The 23,018-nt window shown below is 49.5% G+C and overlaps 2 protein-coding genes and 1 long non-coding RNA gene across 3 annotated transcripts in view; all 3 read right to left on the bottom strand.

Moving 5' to 3' along the window:
• The window catches only part of LOC140219863 (uncharacterized), a 478,555-nt gene that overhangs the window by 238,323 nt on the left and 217,214 nt on the right, over nt 1-23,018 (bottom strand). The gene's annotated exons all lie outside the window — the stretch shown is intronic.
• On the bottom strand, nt 5,538-7,500 carry LOC126529057 (progestin and adipoQ receptor family member 3-like). The gene has a single exon (XM_050176655.3). It carries the CDS (start codon nt 7,421-7,423, stop codon nt 6,536-6,538), a length of 888 nt encoding a protein of 295 aa, XP_050032612.1. The 5' UTR covers nt 7,424-7,500; the 3' UTR covers nt 5,538-6,535.
• Nucleotides 13,019-21,786, bottom strand: LOC126529473 (uncharacterized). Its single transcript, XM_050177067.3, has 4 exons — nt 21,530-21,786; nt 17,552-17,725; nt 14,669-14,932; nt 13,019-13,776 (listed from the first exon to the last, which is right to left on the bottom strand). Exons 1-4 carry the CDS (start codon nt 21,694-21,696, stop codon nt 13,500-13,502), a joined length of 882 nt encoding a protein of 293 aa, XP_050033024.2. The 5' UTR covers nt 21,697-21,786; the 3' UTR covers nt 13,019-13,499.

Here is a 23,018-nt window from a genome sequence, read left to right as displayed (position 1 = left end):
GTCAGTGCTCGCAGACCTAGACGCACGCAAGGGCCTTACGTTCACAGACCGAGTACTTCCGTTCATGCGGTTGGAGAGCACGTGAGGCGAACGCGACAGTTCGCAGTGATTTTCCGTTATCCTACTGCAGTACAGCACCTAATCCATATCCTGATACATCAGTTGTAACGTATGCAGGTGACTGAGGATCAAAAAGGCGAACTTCGCAAGATGTTATCAACGTTTTCAGCTGCTCCAAGTCGCTTTGTGCTGCCGCAGTCCAAGCAAAAGGCGTATTTCCTCGAAGCAAAGCACGGATTGGCTCCAGAACATCAGAAAAATGCGGGATGAACTTGGAGTAGAAGCGTGCGAGTCCCAGCAGCGAGCGAAGTTCATTATTATTTGTTATAACTCAATTGTTATGACTGCTACTGGGCGGGAACGGTATCCGCCCCGACGGCCAGGAGCATAATAACGCTCACACAAGAACGGGTACACTGCACCCGTTTTTTCGGTGAAAGCCCTTTTCTTCAGACGTTCTGGAACCGCTCCGGCGTGTGTGATGACGTCAGTCTCGCGTCACGGCGAACGCGTTTTTTTTTTCTTCATTGTCGTTTTCACTTTACAGCACTCTTCCCTCCTTAAGGTTTTGAGCGTGTCCAGCATTAAGGAACAAGGGTTAAACTTGCAAGCGATCCTGTGTGAGTACGAGGACGTGTTTGCACCTGAACTGGGTCTGTTCAAGGTTCCGCCCGCTCATCTATACATGAAGGAAGATGCGGTTCCAAAGTTATTCAAAGCCAGGCCACTTCCATGTGCAATGGGAGAAAAGGTTTCTAACGAGCTGGACAGGCTTGTTAAATCCGGAGTACTGTCCCCTGTGGCTCACTCGGAGTAGGCGACGCCGATAGTTCTGGTAATGAAGAAAGACGGAACAGTTCGATTGTATGGCGATTAGAAGCTAACGGTAAATGCCAGCTGTGTGACGGAGCAGTACCCACTCCCGGTAATCAATGACCTTTTTGCTGCACTGTACGAGGGTGACGTTTACAGCACATTAGACCTTCGAGACGCCTACAACCAGGTTATCCTGGATGAGCAGTCAAAGAAGCTGATGCTCATTAACACACATCGGGCATTATTCTGCTTTAATCGCCTGCCATTAGGTGTGTCTTCGGCCCCAGCTATCTTTCAGTGAATAATAGACAGCGTCCTGAACGGATTGCCGGGAATCCAGGCGTACTTGGACGACGTTCTGGTTGCCGAGAAGTGGAATGACGGCGGAAAGAACCTCAAGGCAGTTCTTCAACGTTTTCGAGAGTACGGCGTCAAGCTAAGGAAGGACAAGTGCACCTTCAGGATGCCTGAGGTTTCGTACCTTGGCCACAAGATCAGTACGGGAGGGCTGCAACCTCTGGAGAAGAACATGGACGCTATCGTGAAGGCGCCAACACCCAAGGACGTGAGTGAACTGCGTTCCTACTTGGGTCTTCTCACGTATTATAGTAAGTTCCTTCCCAATATGGCCAGTCTGCTATCCCCGCTCTACGATCTGCTAACGAAAGAACGTCGCTGGAATTGGTGCTGTCAACAACGGGAAGTATTTCAGAAGTAAAAAAAATACTTTATGCAATGCCAAAATGCTCACTCCCTTCGATCCCTCCCTGCCACTGTGCTTGGACTGCGATACGTCACCGAACGGAATCGTAGCGGTACTGTCCCATCGCACTGGCAATGTTGACAAGCCTATAGGTTTTCGCTCTCGAAGACTTACCAAAGCGGAAAGGAATTATTCCCAACTGTAGCGTGAAGCGTTGGCCCTAGTGTTAGGGGTATCGAAGCTTCGGGATTACCTACTGGGAAGAACATTCACCTTGATCACAGATCACAAGCCGCTGGTGGGTCTATTTCGCGAAGATCGTCCCACGCCCATCATGGCTGCCGCAAGAATTCAGCGGTGGTCCTTGGTATTGGGAGCATACCAGTACAAGAGTACAACCAGTGATGAGTACAAACCTGGCTCGGATAACCTGAATGCAGACGAAATCAGTCGGCTTCCTCTAGAAACCACCGAGGACACATCAGAGGAGCTACGCGAGTACGTGCACTCGCTGCAGCAGCTGGATGACACGCCTCTTTCGTCGCAAGCAATGAGACAGTTGACCGAGAGAGATCAAGTACTTAGAAATGTCAAGTCCTACGTGCTTCATGGTTGGCCAAAGGAGCACAAAGCACCCGATCTGTGGTTGGACCTATACTTCGCACGAAAGAGTGAGCTAACCGTCTATGAAGGTCTCATTTACTGGGGTCACAGAGTCGTGATTCCCGAGGCTGCTCGTGGTGACATGCTGCAATTCCTGCACCAGACGCACCAGGGAATGTCTGCAATGAATACATTGGCCCGTACGGTCGTGTGGTGGCCCGGTATCGATGGAGCTATCGAACAAATCAGTAGGAATTGTACTACATGCATACAAGCAAGCGCAATGCCACCGGCGAAAATACCAGTAAGCTGGCCACTAACGCATGAGAATTGGTCACATGTACATCTGGATTATGCTGGTCCAATGAATAACACCATGATCCTAGTGGCTATAGCTTCACATTCGAAACGAATTGAAGCAATTCCAGTGCGTGATGCCACATCACAGTCGACAGTTACATCCTCGCGTGAAATCTTCAGCAGGCTGGGCATACCAAGAACTATCATGACAAACAACGGAACTTAGTTCACGTCAGAGGCTTTCACGAAGTTTCTGACAGGAAATAACATAAGGCACTTTCGTAGGGCACCATATCACCCCCAATCGAACGGGCTTGCTGAACGCGCCGTGCGGACGCTGAAAGATGGCCTCAAGAAGGTTTGGTCAGGTGACTTGGCTGAGTGATTGGCTAAACTGCTCTTTAGCTACTGTAGAACGCCCCTGGATGATGGACGATCACCATCTCAACGACTTTTGGGATACCAGATCCGTTCTCGGTTGGACACATGCCTTCCACCGCCCGTAACCTTTCCTGTCTGTCCACAGGCAGATCAAGAAAGCAAGCTGAACCCGGGCTCTCCTGTTTGGGCTCGCAACTTCGGAGAGGGAGAAAGGTGGCTGCCAGGCACAGTAAAAGAAACAAGAGGATCCCGAATGATCGCCGTTGAAACGGCAGAAGGTGAGCTTCAGCGTCACATAGATCAAGTCCGTCCTCGATACAGTCCTGTGCCGGCGCAACCTTCGCAAGATCAACCAGCTGGTGTGCCGACGCTACCAAAAGAGGCTGAACCAGATGTGCTTCGTAGATCGACCCGTACCAGAAAATCCGTACAGCGGTACTCACCTTAAGGAGGGAAGAGTGCTGCAAAGTGAAAACGACCACGAAGACAGAACAACCACGTTTGCCGTGACGTGAGACTGACGTCATCACACGCGCTGGTGCGACTTCAGAACGTCTGAAGAAAAGGGCTGTCACTGAATAAACGGGCGCAGTGTTCCCGTTCTTGTGTGAGCGTTATTATGCTCCTGGCCGTCCGGCCGGATGCCGTTCCCGCCCGGTAGCAGTCATAACAGTTGAGTTAAAACAATATTTGTAGGTGATGGTGCCTTGCAATCGCCTCGATAGATGACATCAGTGGGAATAACCCTTTGGCGCTGACAACATTGCCTATAGGAAGTCAACGTCAAAAATACATTTATAGTTTAGCGTGAGGCCACTATCAGAGAGCCGTTTCAAAACAATGCGCAAATTGACCAAGTAATGCTCTCGGGAGCGTCCATACACGATTATGTCGTCATGTAAAATAAGACGCATTTGCAGCCTCTGACGGTCATATGCATCATCTTCTGAAGCGCTGACGGTGCCGATGCCAGTCCGAAGTAAACCCTCTTGAAGCGAAATAGTCCGTCGTGCGTTATAAACGTCGTAAGATCACGACTCTCTGGACTTAGTGGTAACTGATGGTATGCAGAAGCTAAATCTAGCTTGGAGAATCGCTGTGCACCAGCCAAGCTGTTCAAAAGTTCCTCAGTTTGTTGCAGGGGAAGAGTGTCCACTACTATAGCTTTGTTTGACTCTCGTAGGTCTACGCACATGCGAATCGAGCCATCGTTTTTTTCTGGCTACGACAATTGGTGCGACCCATTCTGGGGAATCGGCGCGCTCAATGATGCCCTGAGCTTCTGATTTTTGTACTTCTGCCGAGACTTGCTCACGAATGACGAGGGGTAGTCGTCCCAGTTTGCTGGCCACCGGTTGAACAGACGCGCGAACTATGACCTTGTGAGTGAAACCTTTGACAGTTCCTAGCTGCTTTTCAAACAAGTTCTCGAACTCGGAAATCAGGAGGTATAGTACAGGAGTTTCTTGCGTCATTGGCAGACACCTGAATGGCGACCCTTGAATCTTCATATTCAGAGCCGCGATACCATCTAAACCAAGAATGGTTGGTCCTCGTGAGACAACGTACAGAAGAACAGAAGTGTATCGACCAGGAAATGGAACATCCCTGTATAGGAATTGCTGACTTAGAATAATCGAGGAGCTGGACGGATGTTGACGTCAGAGGAAGTACAGTAGCAAAATGACGTCGTTAAAGTTCTTCGGCTAGGATTGAAATCGATGATCCAGTGTCAATTAGGAACGACACGGAAACGACTTCAATTTCCAACACTGCAAAAATTCCCTTCTTAGGGCTCCAGATGTGACGAAAACTTATGTGGTCGTCCGCGTCAGCTGTAAGTGCCGTCTCCCGTGACACGCTGAATTTTTTTTTCAGACTTTCGAAGAGACTTGCACACCTTTTCCAGATGGCCAGTCTTTTCACATCTGCGACACTTATGTGTCTTAGCTTTGCAGTGAGGGCTATTCGCCAGATGTTCCAAAGAACCACAACGATGACATTCTTGCTCTTTGAAAGCTCGACGACTTTCAGTTGGCGTCTAACAGCATGTGCACGTTCCACAGTGCTTTTCTCTCGTATTTGAAGTGCTTGTGTTTTCAACGTGATGCACTTGTGCTTCGTGTCGTGGAAGTTCTCTCGCTTCTCTAGTCGCTTGACCATGCTGTCTCGCAGTGGTAAGGGCCCGAGAAAGCGCAAGAGACTCTTCCGATAGAAGACGTTCGCGCAAGTATTCGCTAAAAAAAGTCCAATGCACAGCGCCCATTTCGCGTTTGTATCGACATCCGACAGACTTCAAATAACCTGGAATAAGCTATGCAGGCTATTCAAATAATATTTTGCGATGGTAGCACGGACTACCCACAGCGCGGTCTTATCCGATTGCCATCGGCTAGTCTAGTAAATATCGCAAACCTACCCCCTCCCTCCCCCCCCCCCCCCCGCTCCCACCGCCACATTCTGCGGGAAAGCAGGAAGCACGTGATCGTAATACACAATAATCGCGATAACGTCTGCGTACAATCACGTCAATCCGACTTTATCTACTAAGCTTCGACCAGCAGGTTGGAAAAAATAACCAATTAAATAAAATGCGGTGCCAACGTTCGTGTGACTACCTGGCTAGATTTACGTTTCGCAGAATCTCCAGTTACATTACGGTCCCGTGAACAAAAAAAGGGGAATCGCATATACTTGCAAAGTCGATTCATGATATTCGATTGCATCTCAAAATAAGTGTACAAAAGCCAACTAGAAGTCAGTAAAAAAGACCGCAGAAGCACGGCTTTCGTAAGAGTCGACGTATATATGTCTTTATATCGTTGTCTCACTGACATCGTGCTTGGGCATGTTTCAACCTTTATAACTCCCAGAAGACTTTTATGCAGTAAATTGTCGCACGCTGACCACACGTTTCCAGAATGAGCGTTTCAGGGTACACAGGGCACTGCTCGCGAGTGTATTGCCTCAAGGCGATCGCACTTCGACGAAATCATCACGCACTATATAATCCGATGCGGAGGTTGGAGCCGTGGATATATCACAGTGAATATATAGCTGCGGTGAGAGACCATGGGGCTGCAGCCGTTCCAGTCGGTAATGGCACGAATCGGCACCACGAACTTCTCCGGCGGAGCTGAACCAATTTTCTCGAAGACAGTGCAGACGGAGAGCGTATAAAGTACATCCTTCGGCGGTGCATTAGAGGCGGCAGTGATCGCTATTAATAATGGATTACCTCAGTTTAATATTAGCTAACTAGCATTTCTATTATATAGTTACAGTATAGACATATGTAGCAATCGCGGATTTGAAGCCGCTCTGAATTCTGACACGCCCTCTTGTATAGTTAGAATCCAGTTTCACAGATTTCCAAGTGATCATATACTGAGGCTCGTTTCCGATGGAAACGAGTTCTTTAAGTGTAATTAGTGGCCGTAAGCCAATTATTTAGCTGCAAGGACAGTAACAGACAGCGGTACCGGTACGTGGCGATGCTATATATAGTTTGTTGTCGAAGGAAATGGCAGTGTCATCGCTCCTGTCCGCACTGCCTTCGGAGCAAATTGAAGCCTCTTCGCCCGTATACGCAGCGTTCGCGCACGACAGCACAAAATGGCTTCGCGATATCACGCACACGGGCACGAGGACACCATCGAAGCAGCGCGTCGGCTACGGCGTCGTCGTCGCGTAGACCAACTGGAGCTCGTGCGCCAAGAGCACGCAGACGCCGACGCCCACGTGCCAGATCTGGTGGCTCGAGCCCAGGAGGTCCACGGAGCCCGGCCACCGGCGCTCGGGCAGCTTCGTCACGAAGACGAACAGCGACAGCGCCAGGAGCACCAGCACCGTCAGGTGACCCGGCAGCGTGCAACCCACGAGCCGCGGGTCCCCGTACGCCGCGTGGTGGGACAGCGGCAGCAGGCTGTACAGCGCGAACCCGCCCATGGCTCTGACCCTGGTCGCATCGTGGCGCTGGTCTCGGAAGCAAGGCGCCGCCGCGAGCGCTAGCGACGGAGCAGCGGCCAAGATGGCGGCCGCTAAGTGGGCGACGCGCCAGGCGCCCCGAAACTGGAGCGCCGTGAATCCGAGGACGTAGGCGACCACGCTCAGCCAGACGCCGGCGAAGTCGAGCCGGTACCAGGAGCGGGCCTCGGCCGTGCAGTTGAACGTGTGGTACACGGCCGACAGCAGCAGCATGGCGGCGTACGCCAGCGCCATGGCGGTGAGCAGCGCCCGGTGCGCGAGCCCGACGCCCAAGCGCGCGAAGCGGCCTCCGGCGTGGTCCTCGACCAGGAGCGCGAAGAGGATCGCCAGAGCCAGCAGGTTGCTCCAGATGTTCACCGTCTCGTTGTGACACTGCAGTACGCTCAGGAGGCAGTCGGCGCGGCGGCGGCATCGGCGGTATCCCGTGAGGATGTACGGATTGTGGCGCTGCTCCGGCGGCAGGTCTTCGAGGCGGCACAGCTGGCCACGTCTTCCCCAGAGCAGCGGTAGCGGGAAGCGACTGGCCGTCCACCACAGCCGTAGCGAACGGGCATACGCGAACATGGGCTCCATGGAAGGTTGTGCCTGCTATAGCTAGGCGCTACAGACCGCCCACTACGTTCACCGGTTCTGGAAGGGGGGGGGGGGGGGGGGGAGAGGGGACTTGCTCGTGGAGCTGCGGCGTTGGCGGCCTCGGCCAAGGTCCCCTCGGCGCGAGGGTGTTGCGCGCGGCTGTCGACGACGATGATGATAATGATGATGACCTTGACGTATTGATTCCCATCGGTCGTCCTCTTCCTCATACTGCCCCTGTATACAATCTCGAGCTGCCGGTATACAGCAAGGTCTCCGCTCGCTTACCGCGGGGAGACCAACGCGTGACCCCGATAGCAATCGCGGATTAGCGCGATTGCATCGCGCTTTCGGAGCGTTTGCATATTATCTCCCCAGTCGCGCAACGATTACGAAACCGGCCGACATTGCTTCTCGGGCGTGTGTCCGGATCGGGGCCACGGGAACGACGTACGTCGATACGCCGCCCCGGGCAGTTGCGGCGGAGTGGCCCGACGACGTTTACATAAACAGCGCGAGTGAATTGGCGTGCGTTACACAAGGCAACAATGATACGGCGACGGTGTCGTTAGAGCGACGTCACCTATGTGACACTGCAGTGGTTACTGATCCCACAATCGCTCGCGTATGCCAAACGAGTGCCACTTCTTTTAATTCTTTTGTGGTGGTACACGCGCTCAACTCACGCGTCAAGTCGGAAAGATCCAGTGAAGAAAGGCGCTCGTCAAAGCAACGTCGAGAATGTATGTCGACGTTAAGTCGCCGGCGCGATCGTCGACTGCAGTGGAACGGTGGCCGGGTTTCGTAAGAGGTGCGGGTCCATTCTTGCCTTCTCACGCAACTCCGCCGCGCCTGTTCGCCTTAGGCTATCGATCATATATTGCATAGCCGCGTCCCATGCGGCGGGTTTCACGAGGCATATAGAGTTTCATAAAAAAAAATCACTAGATGTAAACCTGGAACTTGTGTCTACGGGAGCTAAACAAGTACGCATGTGATGGATTCGGGGGAAAGCATGTGTAGCATGTATAGATAGATTGACTAGCTTCGTTCCCCTTAGCTTGATCGAACGACTTAGTAGCACCGCAAATTGACAATTTTAGACAGAACATATCTGCAACGATTCGGAATGATTGCACGTGTCTGTAGAGATTTTTCACCTCGATGGCATTTAGAAAGCAAATATGTTTCCTTGGAAATAAAGAAAAAATAAAAAGAAAACCTGTCGTGATAGCCCAGTGGCTATGGCGTCGCGCTGCTGAGTGCGAGGTGGTCGCGGGCTCGATCCCAGTCGCTGCGACCACGTTACGATGGGGGCAAAACGCAGATACGTGCACCACCCATTACAGGTGCACGTATAAATAAACCCCGTGTGGTCAAAACGAATCGAGAGTTCCTCATTGCGCGGAGTCCCTCGTTGTCCACTGTGTGGTTTCGGGCACGTCAAAAGCCGCAATTATTTGAAAAATAAGATGTAACCAATACCGCGACGAGAGATCTGAAACCACGCACAAAAAAAATTAGACAACCCCGTGCGCTATCCATAATTTACGCGACAGTTTTCATAAAAACGCGCTAAAGACGAAGACGAAGGAGCACATACGACGGGACTTCGTCTTCCGTTCCTTCGTATTCGTCTTTAGCGCGTTTTTGTGAAAACTGTCAAGATGAACCAACTCGCCCAAATAAAGGTATTGCATAATTTCCATGGTCCTTCAGGGTAATTTTGCTAGTATAGTAACTCCGTGTCACGCAGCCTACACAGATGGGGATCGAGTACCGGATACACACCCATTCTAAGGGAGTAATTGCATTTACGAGACGTGTATTTACACCGATGCTGTATACGCCTCGTGCACCGCCTATAGAGGCGCCACTGAAAGCCACCTAGCGGACGCTTCCAACAGTACACATGGGAGCAGCTAGTAGCAGACGGCAACCCTTTGCAGCAAGGATGGCTGAATGGAATGGAATGGAAAAACTTTATTTCTCAATATCTCAGAGAGATTGGCGGTGGGCCGGTGTCTTCATGTCTTGAGTCCCGGCCGCTTCACAAGGTCGGCGCCCCTATTCCAGGGCACCGCTGAGTCTTGCTGCCTCGCAGGCGTGCTGCACAATTGCCCGTTGGGCTGCGAGCTCGCTGCTGGTGAGCAGACCCTCCCATTGTTCCGCACTTGGGTTATTTACTTTATGGAATGCGAAATTACGCTTGCATTCCCACGTGATGTGGTATAACGTGGGGGTTGTTCCGCACCACGGGCATGTATCCCTGTACTGGGTAGGGAACATTTTGTGTAATGTGTGCAGGTTGAAGAAAGTACCTGCTTGCAGTCTTCGCCAGCTTACTGCCTCATGCTGTGTGAGCGATGTGTGGGGTGGGGGGTATTTAAGTCTCCTTCCTCTGTAGTAGTTAAGTATTTCTGCATACGTCGGCTCCACCGTTAAGGGGGCCTCTAGGGTTTCCGACTGCCCTGCTCGGTGCGTGAGTTCGCGAACTAGGCGGTCCACCCTTGAGTTGCCCTCTATCCCGGTGTGTGCCGGTATCCAGAAGATCCTATGTTTTATCTTTTTGTTAGGAGGCTCTGTTTTGAGGAGGATTCTCAGTGCTTCCTTACTAACTCTGCCTTGTGTGTAGTTCCTGCATGTTGCTTTGGAGTCCGTTAGAATTATCAGAGATTTGTTCCTGCGGTAACCATCAACCGCCGCTAGAGCTACGGCGACTTCCTCCCCCTCCGTTACCGTGCAGTTTCTCAGGGTCGCGCAGCTAATTGGTTCTCCCGTGTGGTTTACCACTGCTGAAGTTGGCTGAAGTTCGCGGCTGCGATTTCTCCTTTGTTCGGGTGCCAGGCTGCTTCTTCTGCGGTGACAGCTGTAAGGAAGACGCTGACCTCGGTACGAGCGGGTATGAACACGATGCTACCGGTGTTTGGGACAACATGGTCCACATACGTGCAAGGTGCGTCCCGCAGACAAACGCCATGGACCCCATTTACATGACGTGGAGCTCATGTTAACTAGCCGATAAATTTTGTTGAGTGATGCGATCTCTCGATGTTTTTTTTTTTACACTACGGCGCGCGCCAGGCTCCTCTCCCGCATTTTCTGCGCAAGGCCGCCACCAGTGGCGCGTCCGTCGGCGTGCACGGCGCGTATAGAGTTACCTTTTACCGGGGATTACATTTCTCGTGCAACGGAATCAAAAGATGGGACAAGCATTTATCTCCTATGCAAAGCGTACACTCTAAAAAATGTTTACACCCTTTGGGCTTATCTTGTCCCCAAACAATAATCATCTGCCTTGCCTGTGCTTCCTCTCTTGAAAACTCGGCGCTCGCTACTCTCCTGTCGAGAATGCTGTGTCAAGCTAATAACGCGCAAGCCTTTCGTGACTAGGAACTACCGAGCTCGCAGCGTTAAAGAAAAGAAATGCGTGCAAGACAGATGACGATTATTGTTTGGGGACAAAATGCAACCCAAAGCGCGTAAACTTCTTTTGGGGTGTATATCCAGCATCGGGGAATACGAAAGTTCCCCAGTTTAAACTGTAAGCGCGAAAGGGGGTGCAGATATTTTCTCACATGTTCGAACCCCTTTATAGGGTTCAAATTCTTCTTACAACGCTTACGTCAATCGTTTTGCACATTGCTTTGTATTTGCTTTACTTAATGCGCTTGTTGTCAGGAACGACAATGCACGTTGAGACACGTGTGGTGTTTGTGCGAGGAAAATTCGCTGGGCGCGCAACGTTAAGAGTATTACGCAGGTTAAAATTTAATTAGATTATGGGCTCTTACGTGCCAAAACCACGATCTGATGATGAGGCATGCCGTAGTAGGAGGGGACTCCGGAACAATTTGAACCTCCTGGGGTTAACGTGCACCTAAATCTGGGTAACACGGGTGTTTTCGCATTTCGCTCGCGTGGTCTTCTGTATAAAGTTTAGTCTCTCTCTCTCTCTCTCTCTCTGAAAAGCATATCAGACTCATTATTATCCACAAAGGTATCAGCCGAGGCAGCGACCGGCCCAGCGGCAGAAAGTCGCCAGCAGTCAGCAGCCGCAGTCCCGCCAAAGCAACGAGGGTATAGTCAAGCAAAGCTTTCTTTTGAAATTCATACATAAGGCTGATGCAGATTGTTGTGGGACAAAAGTGCACCACAAGTGGTGTAGAGCCCATGCTTGAGATTGCGGAGTGAGTAAGCAGTTACTACCGGAGGAGTAGGAGACAGTGCCCCCTTTGTTTCTAGGTCTATATGCACGACTGAATGCGAACTTTTTTTTTTCAGCACAGAGGACGTCGATGACTGAGTCACCAAGCACGGTGGTCGTTTTTGCATTGTTGACTGTCCGAACAGGCTGCTCCGTAGCGGTAGATGCCCAGGCTTTGGTTGGGGGGGGGGGGGGGGGGGGACCATTTGCTGTGAAACTGACGGCGTCGTCCGGTTCATACTTGTACCGAGATTTGTCGCGAGGAAGAATATAGGGAAATACAGGAATAATAGCCAGTGTAAAGAAATGCTGGCTGCTCTATGATGCGGTAAGGAAACTTAAGATGGCAGGAGAGCTATAGGCCACATAAAGTAGCAAAATATATACACTTGGACGCGATGCAGCAAGCGACAAACCCAAGTACATCACAAAGTTCGCATGCTCTCGAAGAGCGGATAAAAAGGTTTATAAAGTCTTCCGCGCTGAGAATGTCTAGAACCATAGAGCTTCTGACTATATATATATATATATATATATATATATATATATATATATATATATATATATATATATATATATATATATATATATATATTACCGAGAGGGGAATCTGGCGCTGGTGCGATGTGGTATGCATGGGAAGGCCGGTATATTGTGTCTTCGGACTGGCATCGTTCTTGGAGAGACAGGACGCCTTGAAGGCGCGCCTGGCTATCACCGTTCCGTCTGTCACAATGATTCATTTCCTACTGAAACAGCATGTAAAAAGCTGTTTTAGCTTATATTATTACACAAAAACATGTTTTGTTTAAAGACAAGGACTTGTTATTGGATGTACAATTATATGAAACGTAAGAAAGTGCCAGCGGGCCGCTGAAGTTGAAGAACAGACGACAAGATTCGCGCTCGCTTTGCAACAGTCTGTCGCCTGTTCGTGCGTTTCTTCGCTTGATTCTGCGTTCTAGGTGAGCAAACTTCATTGAAAGATGGAGTTTGGTTGAATGAAAACCATTTATGTAGATTTTATTTTGAGAATGCATTATTTGTTTAGCCATATCCAAGTATCAGACGGAACACCTCGTAGAACACCAGCCAACACAAGCCTCGCACAGCCAGATATCGTCATTCCCATGACGGCACAGTGCTCTTTAGAAAACGCCCATAGACGGTGGTGCCAGATTACCCTCTAAGCAATATAGTGAGAATCTCTATGGCTGGTGTCTCACACGATTCTCTCTTCCAACAAGCGCAGAATCGTCTATAGTCAATTCGGCTGTAATGTACTCGGACATCGCTCAACTGTCTAGGTTATCGTTATTTTTTCCACGTGATCACTGCGCCAAGCAGCATGCCATCAGCTTACACGAACTACAACGCTTATTGGAAAGTGAAATATTAAATCTCCCATCCGTTTATTGAAGGACGCCCCGTCAAATGCAGCGTGAAAGCAAACAGAACTGGCGTGCAATTCGGCTTCGCTGCCCTGTAATCGCTTCACAAGTGAAAGCGCGTTTATCTAAAATTTAATCTTCTTTAACATTCCATCGATATCGGTCTCCGATCACGAACATGCAAGCGTCTCGGGCGCAAGCGCGAATCGCTTACGGCCGTTTCATAAGATCACGCGAGGCGACATCGAAGCGTCGCTGTTTTATGTTGCAGCTGGGTTTCCGAATCGTGCTCGATTGCGCGCCGAAATCTTGGGCACGCCTTTATCGAATCAGCCAAAAAAAGAACAACCGTCGGCCGCGAGAACTTTGCACAGCGGGGCGGTGGCTAGGTGTCCGAATTTTGTAGAGGCGCTGGCGCCGGCGCGCGTGCGATTCCGCTCAAACGGCGCCATCTTGCGAAGCGTCGTCGGGGCGCCACCTAGCTGGCCTGCTGCGGCTGCGGCTCGATTACGGCGCTCCTGCGCCGTCTCAAGCACGAGGACGCCGGCGGCCCCTCGAGGAACATGGCCGCGTCCAGCGGCGGCGGCGGCTTGTTGGCGGGCGGTCCACCGTCTGATTCGGTGTGCGCACTGCGGTCCAGCGACCAGCCGCAGCCGAGGCGGCACGCCTGCAGGTCCTCCGCCTGCGACGAGGCGCCGTCTAGCCCCTGGTGGCGGAAACAGCGGCACGCCGGGCTCGAGCTTTCCGACTCAGCCCTGCAGAGAACCGTGAAATGCTGAGCTTGAGACCATAAGCCTGGCTATATCCAGTGCCGGACCCCCGAATGCCTCTCCCAATCCGATCTCCAGTTACCGCGTGCCCTGCTCCAGCCGAAACTGACGGTAAATACGTTCTTCGACAACATGTTCACAGTTGAGGCCCATACTATGTGCGGGGGATCTTGTCCTTCGAGGGCGTATTCCCGTGCGACTATGCCGTGTGTGACTATAGTCAGGTTGGATGTCTGAATACGTCCTTTGAAAATACTCAGGCGGGTGTATGAATATGCCTTCGGATGACGTCGGCAGTCATCTACCACGCGCATTCGCTTGATCCACGACGTGCTAGAGAGTGGCGAAGTATTAGCCGAAACTTAGTGCGTATAACGCGGATGTCACCTATTCCATTCAACGCGGCAGCTCTTTCTTGATTCATGAGTGGGCTGCCCTAGTGGACTGTTCATTTCGGCAGCACCGCTGATTGGCTGGAGCTGAACCAGCGATAAGAAGACTGGCTGGGGGCGTGCCTGTCATCTTCTCGCTCGTACTGCAACCCAGCCAATCACCGCTTCAGCAACCGCGGAAATGGACATTCCACTAGGTGAACTCTTACAGAATACCCCCGTTGAATGTAGGCGCAACCGAGTAAGTTCTCTTACAGACAAGTGTGTGTGTGTGTGTGTGTGTGTGTGTGTGTGTGTGTGTGTGTGTGTGTGTGTGTGTGTGTGTGTGTGTGTGTGTGTGTGTGTGTGTGTGCGTGCGTGCGTGCGTGTGTGCGTGCGTGTGTGTGTGCGTGTGTGTGACGCTTGTGACGTCGCGCGTCACAAGCGTCACATTTCCGGCATGCAGCGTGCAAACATTGTTCTACAGGCAAGGCCGCGGCGCGCACCTGATGAAGTCCAGCGACAGCTCGTCGTGGCTGCAGGCGACGGGCGCCGACTGCGAGGTCAGCTTAGTGGCCGACGACTGCGAGCCGGGCATCAGCGACGACTCGCCGGCGTCCACGTCGATGCGTCGCGCAGCGACGGCGGCCGCGCCCTCGACGGCCGGGACCTCGGCGACTCCGGCGACCACGTCAGCCGGCACCTGCGGTGCGTTGGCGTCGTCGCCGATCACGTTGTCCACCGTGACGTGGATCCCCGTGCAGTAGCGCCTGCGTCCAAGCTCGGCCGTTGGTACGCGTACACGTGTACTGTATACTACACTGCCCGATGAAGTTGTATACAGGCATTATGGAACTGATCGTCACCATTTAGAAGCGGGCGCACTCTTGGAGGGCGCCATTCGGGACGCTGTCAAGACGCTGTCAAAGTCAAATTCCGTTACGCAGCCGTTTCGAGCCAATCCGAGAGGCCGTAAGTCACTGCCGCGTGGGCCATCTGGGTGTGTTTCAATTCTGGCCAGCATCGGAGATAGTGTATACTAGTCAGCTAAGGAGACAGCTTCGAAGCCAAGTAATGGAACGCGTTTCGAGGCGTCTGGAAGGCGCTTCTACGACGTGACGCCACCTCGCGGCGTCATTTTTGTATTTTAATGCTTTGCGCCTGCGAACCCATTAAGAACACGATGTGACTTACATTAAGGCTATATAGAAAAGCGTGTCTACGTTTTCTTATGCGCAAACGACCTTCCCATCGATTTCCCAAGCATCGTGCTCAGCCGCCATCTTGTCTGTACAGGAAAGCAGCCTGTATCGTTTTTGACTTCGATGCTGTCTTTGCAAAGCTGTCTGCTTTGACGTCCTCGTGGAAATTGGAACGAGACTTAAGATGACCACTGTCCGCTTAGCCGTCTACTTTGCCGTCTACGGCGAGTATTGAAAGTCAGAACTGAAGAGATGGCGAATTCGGCAGACAACATGGCGCAGATTTTAACTGTTTAGAAAAGCACTTTGGGACACTGTCAAATATCGTCGAATATTGTCTAATTTGCTTTCTTGACAGCTCTGCTTCGTTGAGAGGTCATTTAGGGATTTTCCGATTGACTTAAAGCGCCAACATGGAGAAATTGTTCAGAATTGCAGCCTGAGATGCTATTCCGGACATCGGTTAATACTGCCATGTTCTCAAATTCTGCAATGGCGGCATTTTTAGCCAATCAGGAGGTCGTAACAACCTTCTGGGCCAATCAGAGCTGACAACATGGTGTATCAGACAATATGGCGGAACTCGCCGGTCTCCAGGGGTGCGATATTATAAAGGGTTATAAAACGCTTGGCGCCTCGCGTGATATGTCAAAAGTGCGATTTTGATGACGAAAGCACCATTCCGCCCAGTTAGGCGAGCAAAGCAAACGGTTTGCTTTGCAAACCGTTATTAGATCGCGCCCCGGAATATCACCCCCGGTATTCACGCGAATGAGGATGCTGATGATGAAGTGAGAATCATCTTCGACATTAGGTGATTGCACTTTCCACCAAGCTCATTTTTATTACGGTTCTGGCGTATCAATATATTTCGATAGCATTAATGCGATTGGCATTCTTTGGGAACTTGATGCACATTGATGGGACTGTATATCTGTCTGCTCATTTGCCTATCTTTCTGTCTATCTGCGTGTCTGGGTTTTTAACCATTTTCCTGCCAACTTGAGTCGATCATTGCGTAGTCCATGATCTAATGGATACGACCTCAGGCTGCTGTGCTGCGGGAACAGGGCTCGAAACCAACCAGCGGATCAATTTCAATAACTATAGGTATGCACCACTCTTCAATGAACCTCGTTCATGGCAGCTTGGGCAACCGGGCATATGCCGCACCTGAATGAGCTTCTGATACCAACTTGACCCACTCGGTATGTTTCACTGGGTATATACCGCTCCTATATGACAAAAAAGATCCTTTATTATTTCTGCGGTGCTTGGCGCAATCGGACCCGCAACCTATACATTGAGACAATATTGACTCAATTTATTCTCACACAAGCGCCACGCGCGGATTTCGTGGCGGCGGCGCCAGATGGCGCAGCGTGTTCAGCGGGAAGCACGAGATAGCTAGTAACCCAGCTGCATACACACTTCATACACGGTGCATTTCGGTATGGGGGCAGCACGGTGTGTCGTTACATTGCTTCGATGCTAATCGCATTGACCTCGAAATTCATCGTGAGGTGGATTCTGCCGGATTTCCTTTTTACACTATAAGCTACATTATTCAAAATGAGAAAATTCGCCTAGTTGCAAGTTTTCACTTACTTTTCGCCACCAATTCTTCCGGTCATGTTTCGCTATAATATGCACCGGGCAAGATTAATTTACTTTTCACCTGTCGTGCTTAAAACACAAGGCCACTGGGCGAAAAGTTCATGAGCAGGCTAACTACTTCCACAACTACTACTGGATGGATAGCGTGACGTCCTACCGGAACACATGCTCGATAGCTTGCGCACCACTTGCGCACTACAACAATGCGACAACACCGAAGCGCCACATGTACTTCCAGGCAGTGTTGCAAGATGGCTATAATTACATAGGGTGTCCCAGCTAACCTTAGTCAAGCTGTCAAAAGAGAACGAAGATTTAAAAAGCACCGTGAAAGATATGATTTTGACACCTACAGTGTTCGGTTCTCCTCTCTCGGACGACCGGATGCTGGTGGTTTTACAATCGTATCTTGCAGCTTGATTTTTAAATATTTTCTTTCCCCTTTGAACAGCTTGGCTAACGTTAGCTGGGACACACGGTATATTGTCACAGCATGGCCTCCGAAGATCTTCAGCGCGCGCACACCGCCGGAGGCCTCCGAGATCATGGTTCGGGCACACGGGCGCTCACCTGAGTATCTGCAGGTGGAAAAGGAAGAGGATGGCGCAGTGCAGAACATGCAGTGGTTTGCTGTTGAAATAGAAGCTGGAAACGACTCGCGTGCAATCCAGCAGAAGGAACCACATGTGGAAGGCCATGTCCAGGAGCCAGACGGCCACCTCTAGCAACACGCCAGAACCCGGCCTGTGACGTCATGAGGGTAATTTTTTTATTTGCACTGGCAGTTCTCGAACGTTTGTCTGATCACGCGGTGAATGGTCATAAAAATTAGTGCTCGCAGAAAGTAAGGTGGACGAAAATGCGAGTGTTAGGGACACTTTACCACAAGTGAAAACGCCATGCCTGTGAACCACGAGTGGAACACCGGTGTCACACGGAACACACTTTCGACCGCGAACGAGCCCGATCGGGATGGAATTTCTCCATCGCGATTGGTTCATTTGCGCGGGTCGAGGAAGGGAGACAATCGCGAAATCGAAATTCGATCCGATTTGGGCCCGATCGCGATCGAAAGTGCCCCGTCTGAAACCGATATTATTGTGGCTGGATATAACGCATAAAAGTATTATAACTGCCCTTTCAACGGCATTCAGTAAAAGAAATGTCCGAGGTTTCGCGTGCCAAAACCACAATACATTCAGGGGCCACGCCGTAGGGAGGGTCTCCGAATTAATTTTGACCATCCCGGGTTCCTTCAAGAAAGTTGTACCCATCCATCCATCCATCCCGGGTTCCTTAACGCTCTCGTAAGAGGAAGCTCGAGGTCAGGTGCTTCTGTCGAAATAAGTGAGAATGGAGAAATCGTTTTTCTCAGCAACGTACCACTCCACAGAACTTTAAGGAGCTTGTTACACTTGAAAAAAAAAAGTGAAATACCTAGTGAGTGTATGAAGCAGATTTTTCGTTTACATTGTCGAGTTTTGATTATAAGAAAAGATTGCTTAAAGTATCAAAACATCGAGAAAATTAAACTATGAAATGCACAACTCTGTGACTCAGCAATATAAAACGGATATCGCAATTCTGTCAAGTGCACTTCATAACGCATCAAAAGCGGGCAATATTTATGTACTGTACACCGCTCAGGAATGCATCACGGATATGTGAGCAGTACCTTTTGCAAAACCCTCGTAAGCGTTGTCACAAATCCACGTGAGCAGCAAACTTACATATTCATCAAATTTTCCCGTTTAGATGCTTTAGCGGATGCACTTTATAAAACTGTGATGTGTACTTTTGGTACAGTGTTACGAATTTTTAAACTTCGTGGCTCTATCTTTTTATACCTGCCGATTTTCGGCAATTTGTGCAAAGCTTTCCAGGCCAAAACTCAAAATTATTTCTCTCTCAAGTGCAACAAAGTTCGCTCGATATCGGTCCCTCGGTTTTAAAGCGACAGCTTTCTGTGGCTCTTGCCACAGAAAGCTGTCCTTAGTTGCTGCCCTTAGTTGCAAGAATGAAGCGTAAGAACTAGCGAAAGGTACTGCATAACCGTTGTGTGTTGATCAAGTGCGCCAACCTTAGCTATGCGTAACACAAAAATTACATTCCCACATAAAACCTGAACATACATAATGTCGGCTAGCCGGCGCCTCTGAAGCGCACCGATCTGTTAATGGAATGGTGAATTATACTGAACGTTTTTTTTAATTTTATTTTCTTCGAATTATAGTCACTTAGTATGCACCATGTCCCTCAACTGTTTCTACATAAAACTCATCAAACCAAACCAAACCAGCCTTTGTATAGCATCGCACAGGCATCATCAATAAACAATGCTGCTCTTCACTTTGATTACAGCATGTGCGTTAGATCGATCTGCTTGCAATATCAACAAACTCTGATTTGAAAGTTATGAAAGGAAAATCAGACGGAAGAAAGAAAAGAAGAAGGCATGGACATTTCATGAGAACTATTGTGAAAAACAATAAACACAGACATGCGCAAAATATGTAATATATATAAACGAGAAGAGAGAACCGAGGGTCCCGATTTTTATTAGTCATATCATGAGAAGCCAACAAACACTCACACCAAGGACAACATAGGGTAAATTACTTGTGCTTACTAAATGAAATGAAGAAACGATAAATTAATGGAAATTAAAGTGGATGAAAAAACAACTTGCCGCAGATGGGAACCGAACCCACAACCTTCGCATTTCGCGTGCAATGCTCTACCAATTGAGCAACCGCGGCGCTGTTTCCCCCTCCACTTTCTTGAGTATTTATGTGTCCTAGTAGAACCCTTGGAGTGTTAGCCAGCGCCATATATATATATATATATATATATATGCATGTCGTTACGACATAGCATGATACGCTGAGGGACGCCCTTTTAAAGCTATCGCTCACGAAATGTCAACGCAACGTTGGTTCTACCAGAATTTTATTGCGATAGCAATTATATGGACACTCCAAGCGAATTTTTGCCGGCATCGCCGTGAGGTTCCGTATATATATTTAGGTATATGTATGCTATATGCCGTGCCACGCTATGTGACATGCGGTATATGGGGGTTATATTCGTTATATTCCGACACCATTCTATGGTTGAAATTGCTCAGACCAGGTCCAACATTTCTTGGTAAAATTATTCCTCAGAATTTCGAGAATGGCAGCACAGAAACGTAAAGTCATGAAACAAAACAACGACAGAGCTCAAACCTGAAAATGACGCAATTTTATTGGTACGGCTGTGCACAACCTACAGAATGGGCCCAGGAAAGAGTTTTGAAGGGTAGCCGGTATAGAAAGGTGGTGGTAAAGTCGCTATAAAAAAGACGTTGGCTCTAAGTAATAAACATAAATGAAATTGTCCGATGGAAGTATTCGAAGGACCCCGAGCACGTACGGCAGCTTGTTTTTACTTAGTACGCTTACGTTTACTTCAATTCGTACTGCCAAGTATACAGCTGCGAGTCTTACACTTTGTGTGTCGTTCTAACACGTTGCTATCGCATTCATTGCTTCGCCCTTCCGTCGAAACTGCGATATACATTTTTTGCAAGAAAAGTATTTCTGCCTTTCGCACATGTACTTTAACAGGCGGCATCGAAGTTGGCCTCGAACTAAAGCTCCCTCTGAAATCTAAGTACACGAGAGCTTTTGTTTTTTACCCTAATAGAAATGTGGTCACAATGGCACGGGTCGAACCCACGACCTTAGCAGCGCAACGCCATAGCCACTAAGGTACCACGACGGCTAACGCATTCAGTAGACGGCTCCATACGAGTATACGGTTATAGGCACAACTAGTGCTTCAACTGCTGCAAAACGGCCGCATGTTTAACGCTCGCAATATGTTAGGTACACGTCGCTGCAGGATATTCGTAGCATCGCGTGGATTTCGTGTGCGATTTCATTAGAAGTTCAAGCGCAGCACGAAGAGATGCATTGGAGGATTTGAATTCGCCAGTTTTTCTCATGCTGTTGCTGAAGTAAATCTGGCACTTCAAAACGCCTTCAACCTCAAGGCTTCTACTAAGATGACAGTTATACACGTAACTGAGCGAGAAGTCAATCCCGCCATGAAGCTGCAGCAAAGATTACTATGGTCCAAGGTTGTTTCAGCGTACACAGGAAGAACACGTGCATGCTTGCCTGCACGTTAGCGAGTTTTGGGCGCGGTGAAGTACTTCGCGTTATCCTGGACCTCCTTTTTAGTCCGCGGTGTAGCACCGGTGCAGTCGGTCAAAGTTCTTGTATGTAAATTTTGACAAAAAAAAGTCGCTTTCAATTTGAAAAAAAAACAAAAAACAAGAGCGGTACCTTTCGTGGCGCGTTGTTCTTCAGCACTGTGCCAACGTTGCGATCTAGCATGGTTCCACGAGTCTGTCTACACAGGTCCACTGAAGTGGGCGTAAAAAATAAACCACTCGCGCTGAATTTGCATCCGTCCAAGTGTATCCCCGTCCCCTTTGCGGACGAAGGCTTGGCGGATGATCGTGCGAAACCGAAATCGCTATAGTGTGAACAGCGGGCTCACCTGAGCCGCACCACGTGGAAGTGGAGCAGGAGACACTTCTGGACGAGGCTTGTCACCTCGTCCACGCTGTCCAGGCCCAGGTAGACGGTGTGGATGATGACCACGAGGGCCGCCACCGCGGAACCCAGGTGGTAGCCCTCGTCCATGACGCTCAGGATCAGGTCCATGGCTCCATCCTCGTCCTCTTTGCCTTCTCCAGAAGTGTGCACACCAGCATGCCTTGCTTGTCTGATGCTCCCCGAATGGCGATGACGATCCCCAGTCGTGGCGCGTGCCGATCACATGGATAGGCGAAGAACTGGCTGGTACGGGGAAACAAAATCAGCGAGTATATACGCTACATAAACCTGTTGTCCTTTGGTGCCTGTCAATTAGGCACAAGCCGCGGGTCCATTCACTAAAGCGCGTGGAAGATAACGCTGCTAGGGCACAAACTGTAGTGTACTTTATTCTTTATTTTTTTACGAATAAGCCCTATATGGCTCTCAAAATTTTTTAACGCTTTTAATTTACCCAGTGTTTTATTTTTTGGATTGTTTGCTTTTTAGCCCTCTTTGGTCTATTGTTGGGTGCACGTTTAAGCACCTCTAGTGTGGCTAGTACCCCTAGTGGGTACGAGGCATGTTTTGAGGCCACAACATATGAATAAATATTGGGGATTTATCTCCACCTAAATGGCGGGGGAAGGGGGGATGTTATAGTTTACATATTACCGGGGCACCGGACCCGTCAAGGACGACAATGATGACGATGGTTGTGGTCGTCCTCTTGGTGGGCACCTCATAGTTCCCACAAGCAGGTGTCACAGTGCTGTTGAAGTTTACAGATTACCGGGACCCCGGATACCAACCTGTCTGATTTACTCACTTCTGCCGTCATGGGAATGACGGTATATGTGTCTGCGAGGCTTCGTTTAAAACGCGGATATGACTACACAAATAACGCGTTCTTAAAGTAAAATGTTCATGAGATGTTTCCATTCACGCAAATTTCATATTTACTCACCTACAATGCATGACGAAGGGAAGAAAAGCAAGAACAGACGACAAACTGTTTCAAAGAGCAGCGCGAATCTTGTCGTCTGTCCTCCAACTTTAGCGGCGCGCTGATAGCTTTGACGTATCATATAATTGTACAGGCAATAACAAGTTCTTATAGTTAAACAAAACATGTTCTTGTGTAATAATAAAGCTAAAACTGCTTTTTACGTGCAGCTTTAGTAGAATATGAATTATTGTGACAGACGGAACGGTGCTTGCCTATCTCTCCGAGAACGATGCCGATCCGAAGTCACAATATAGCGGCCTTATTCCATGCATACCACAGCGCAGCAGCGCCAGATTCCCCTCTAGGTAATGTAGTGAGAAACTCTATGGAGCCAAGAGGACGAACGTGCTGTATAAGTTCTTTTTTTTTCTTTATTGCCTTTTCACAAACGCAAACAAAAAGATCAAATACACGACATGTACATATTCTAAAAACACCAGCC

This window comes from Dermacentor andersoni, chromosome 8 (genome assembly GCF_023375885.2).
Source record: "Dermacentor andersoni chromosome 8, qqDerAnde1_hic_scaffold, whole genome shotgun sequence".
Lineage (NCBI taxonomy): Eukaryota > Metazoa > Arthropoda > Arachnida > Ixodida > Ixodidae > Dermacentor > Dermacentor andersoni.
This window is presented reverse-complemented; position numbering and strand designations above follow the sequence as displayed.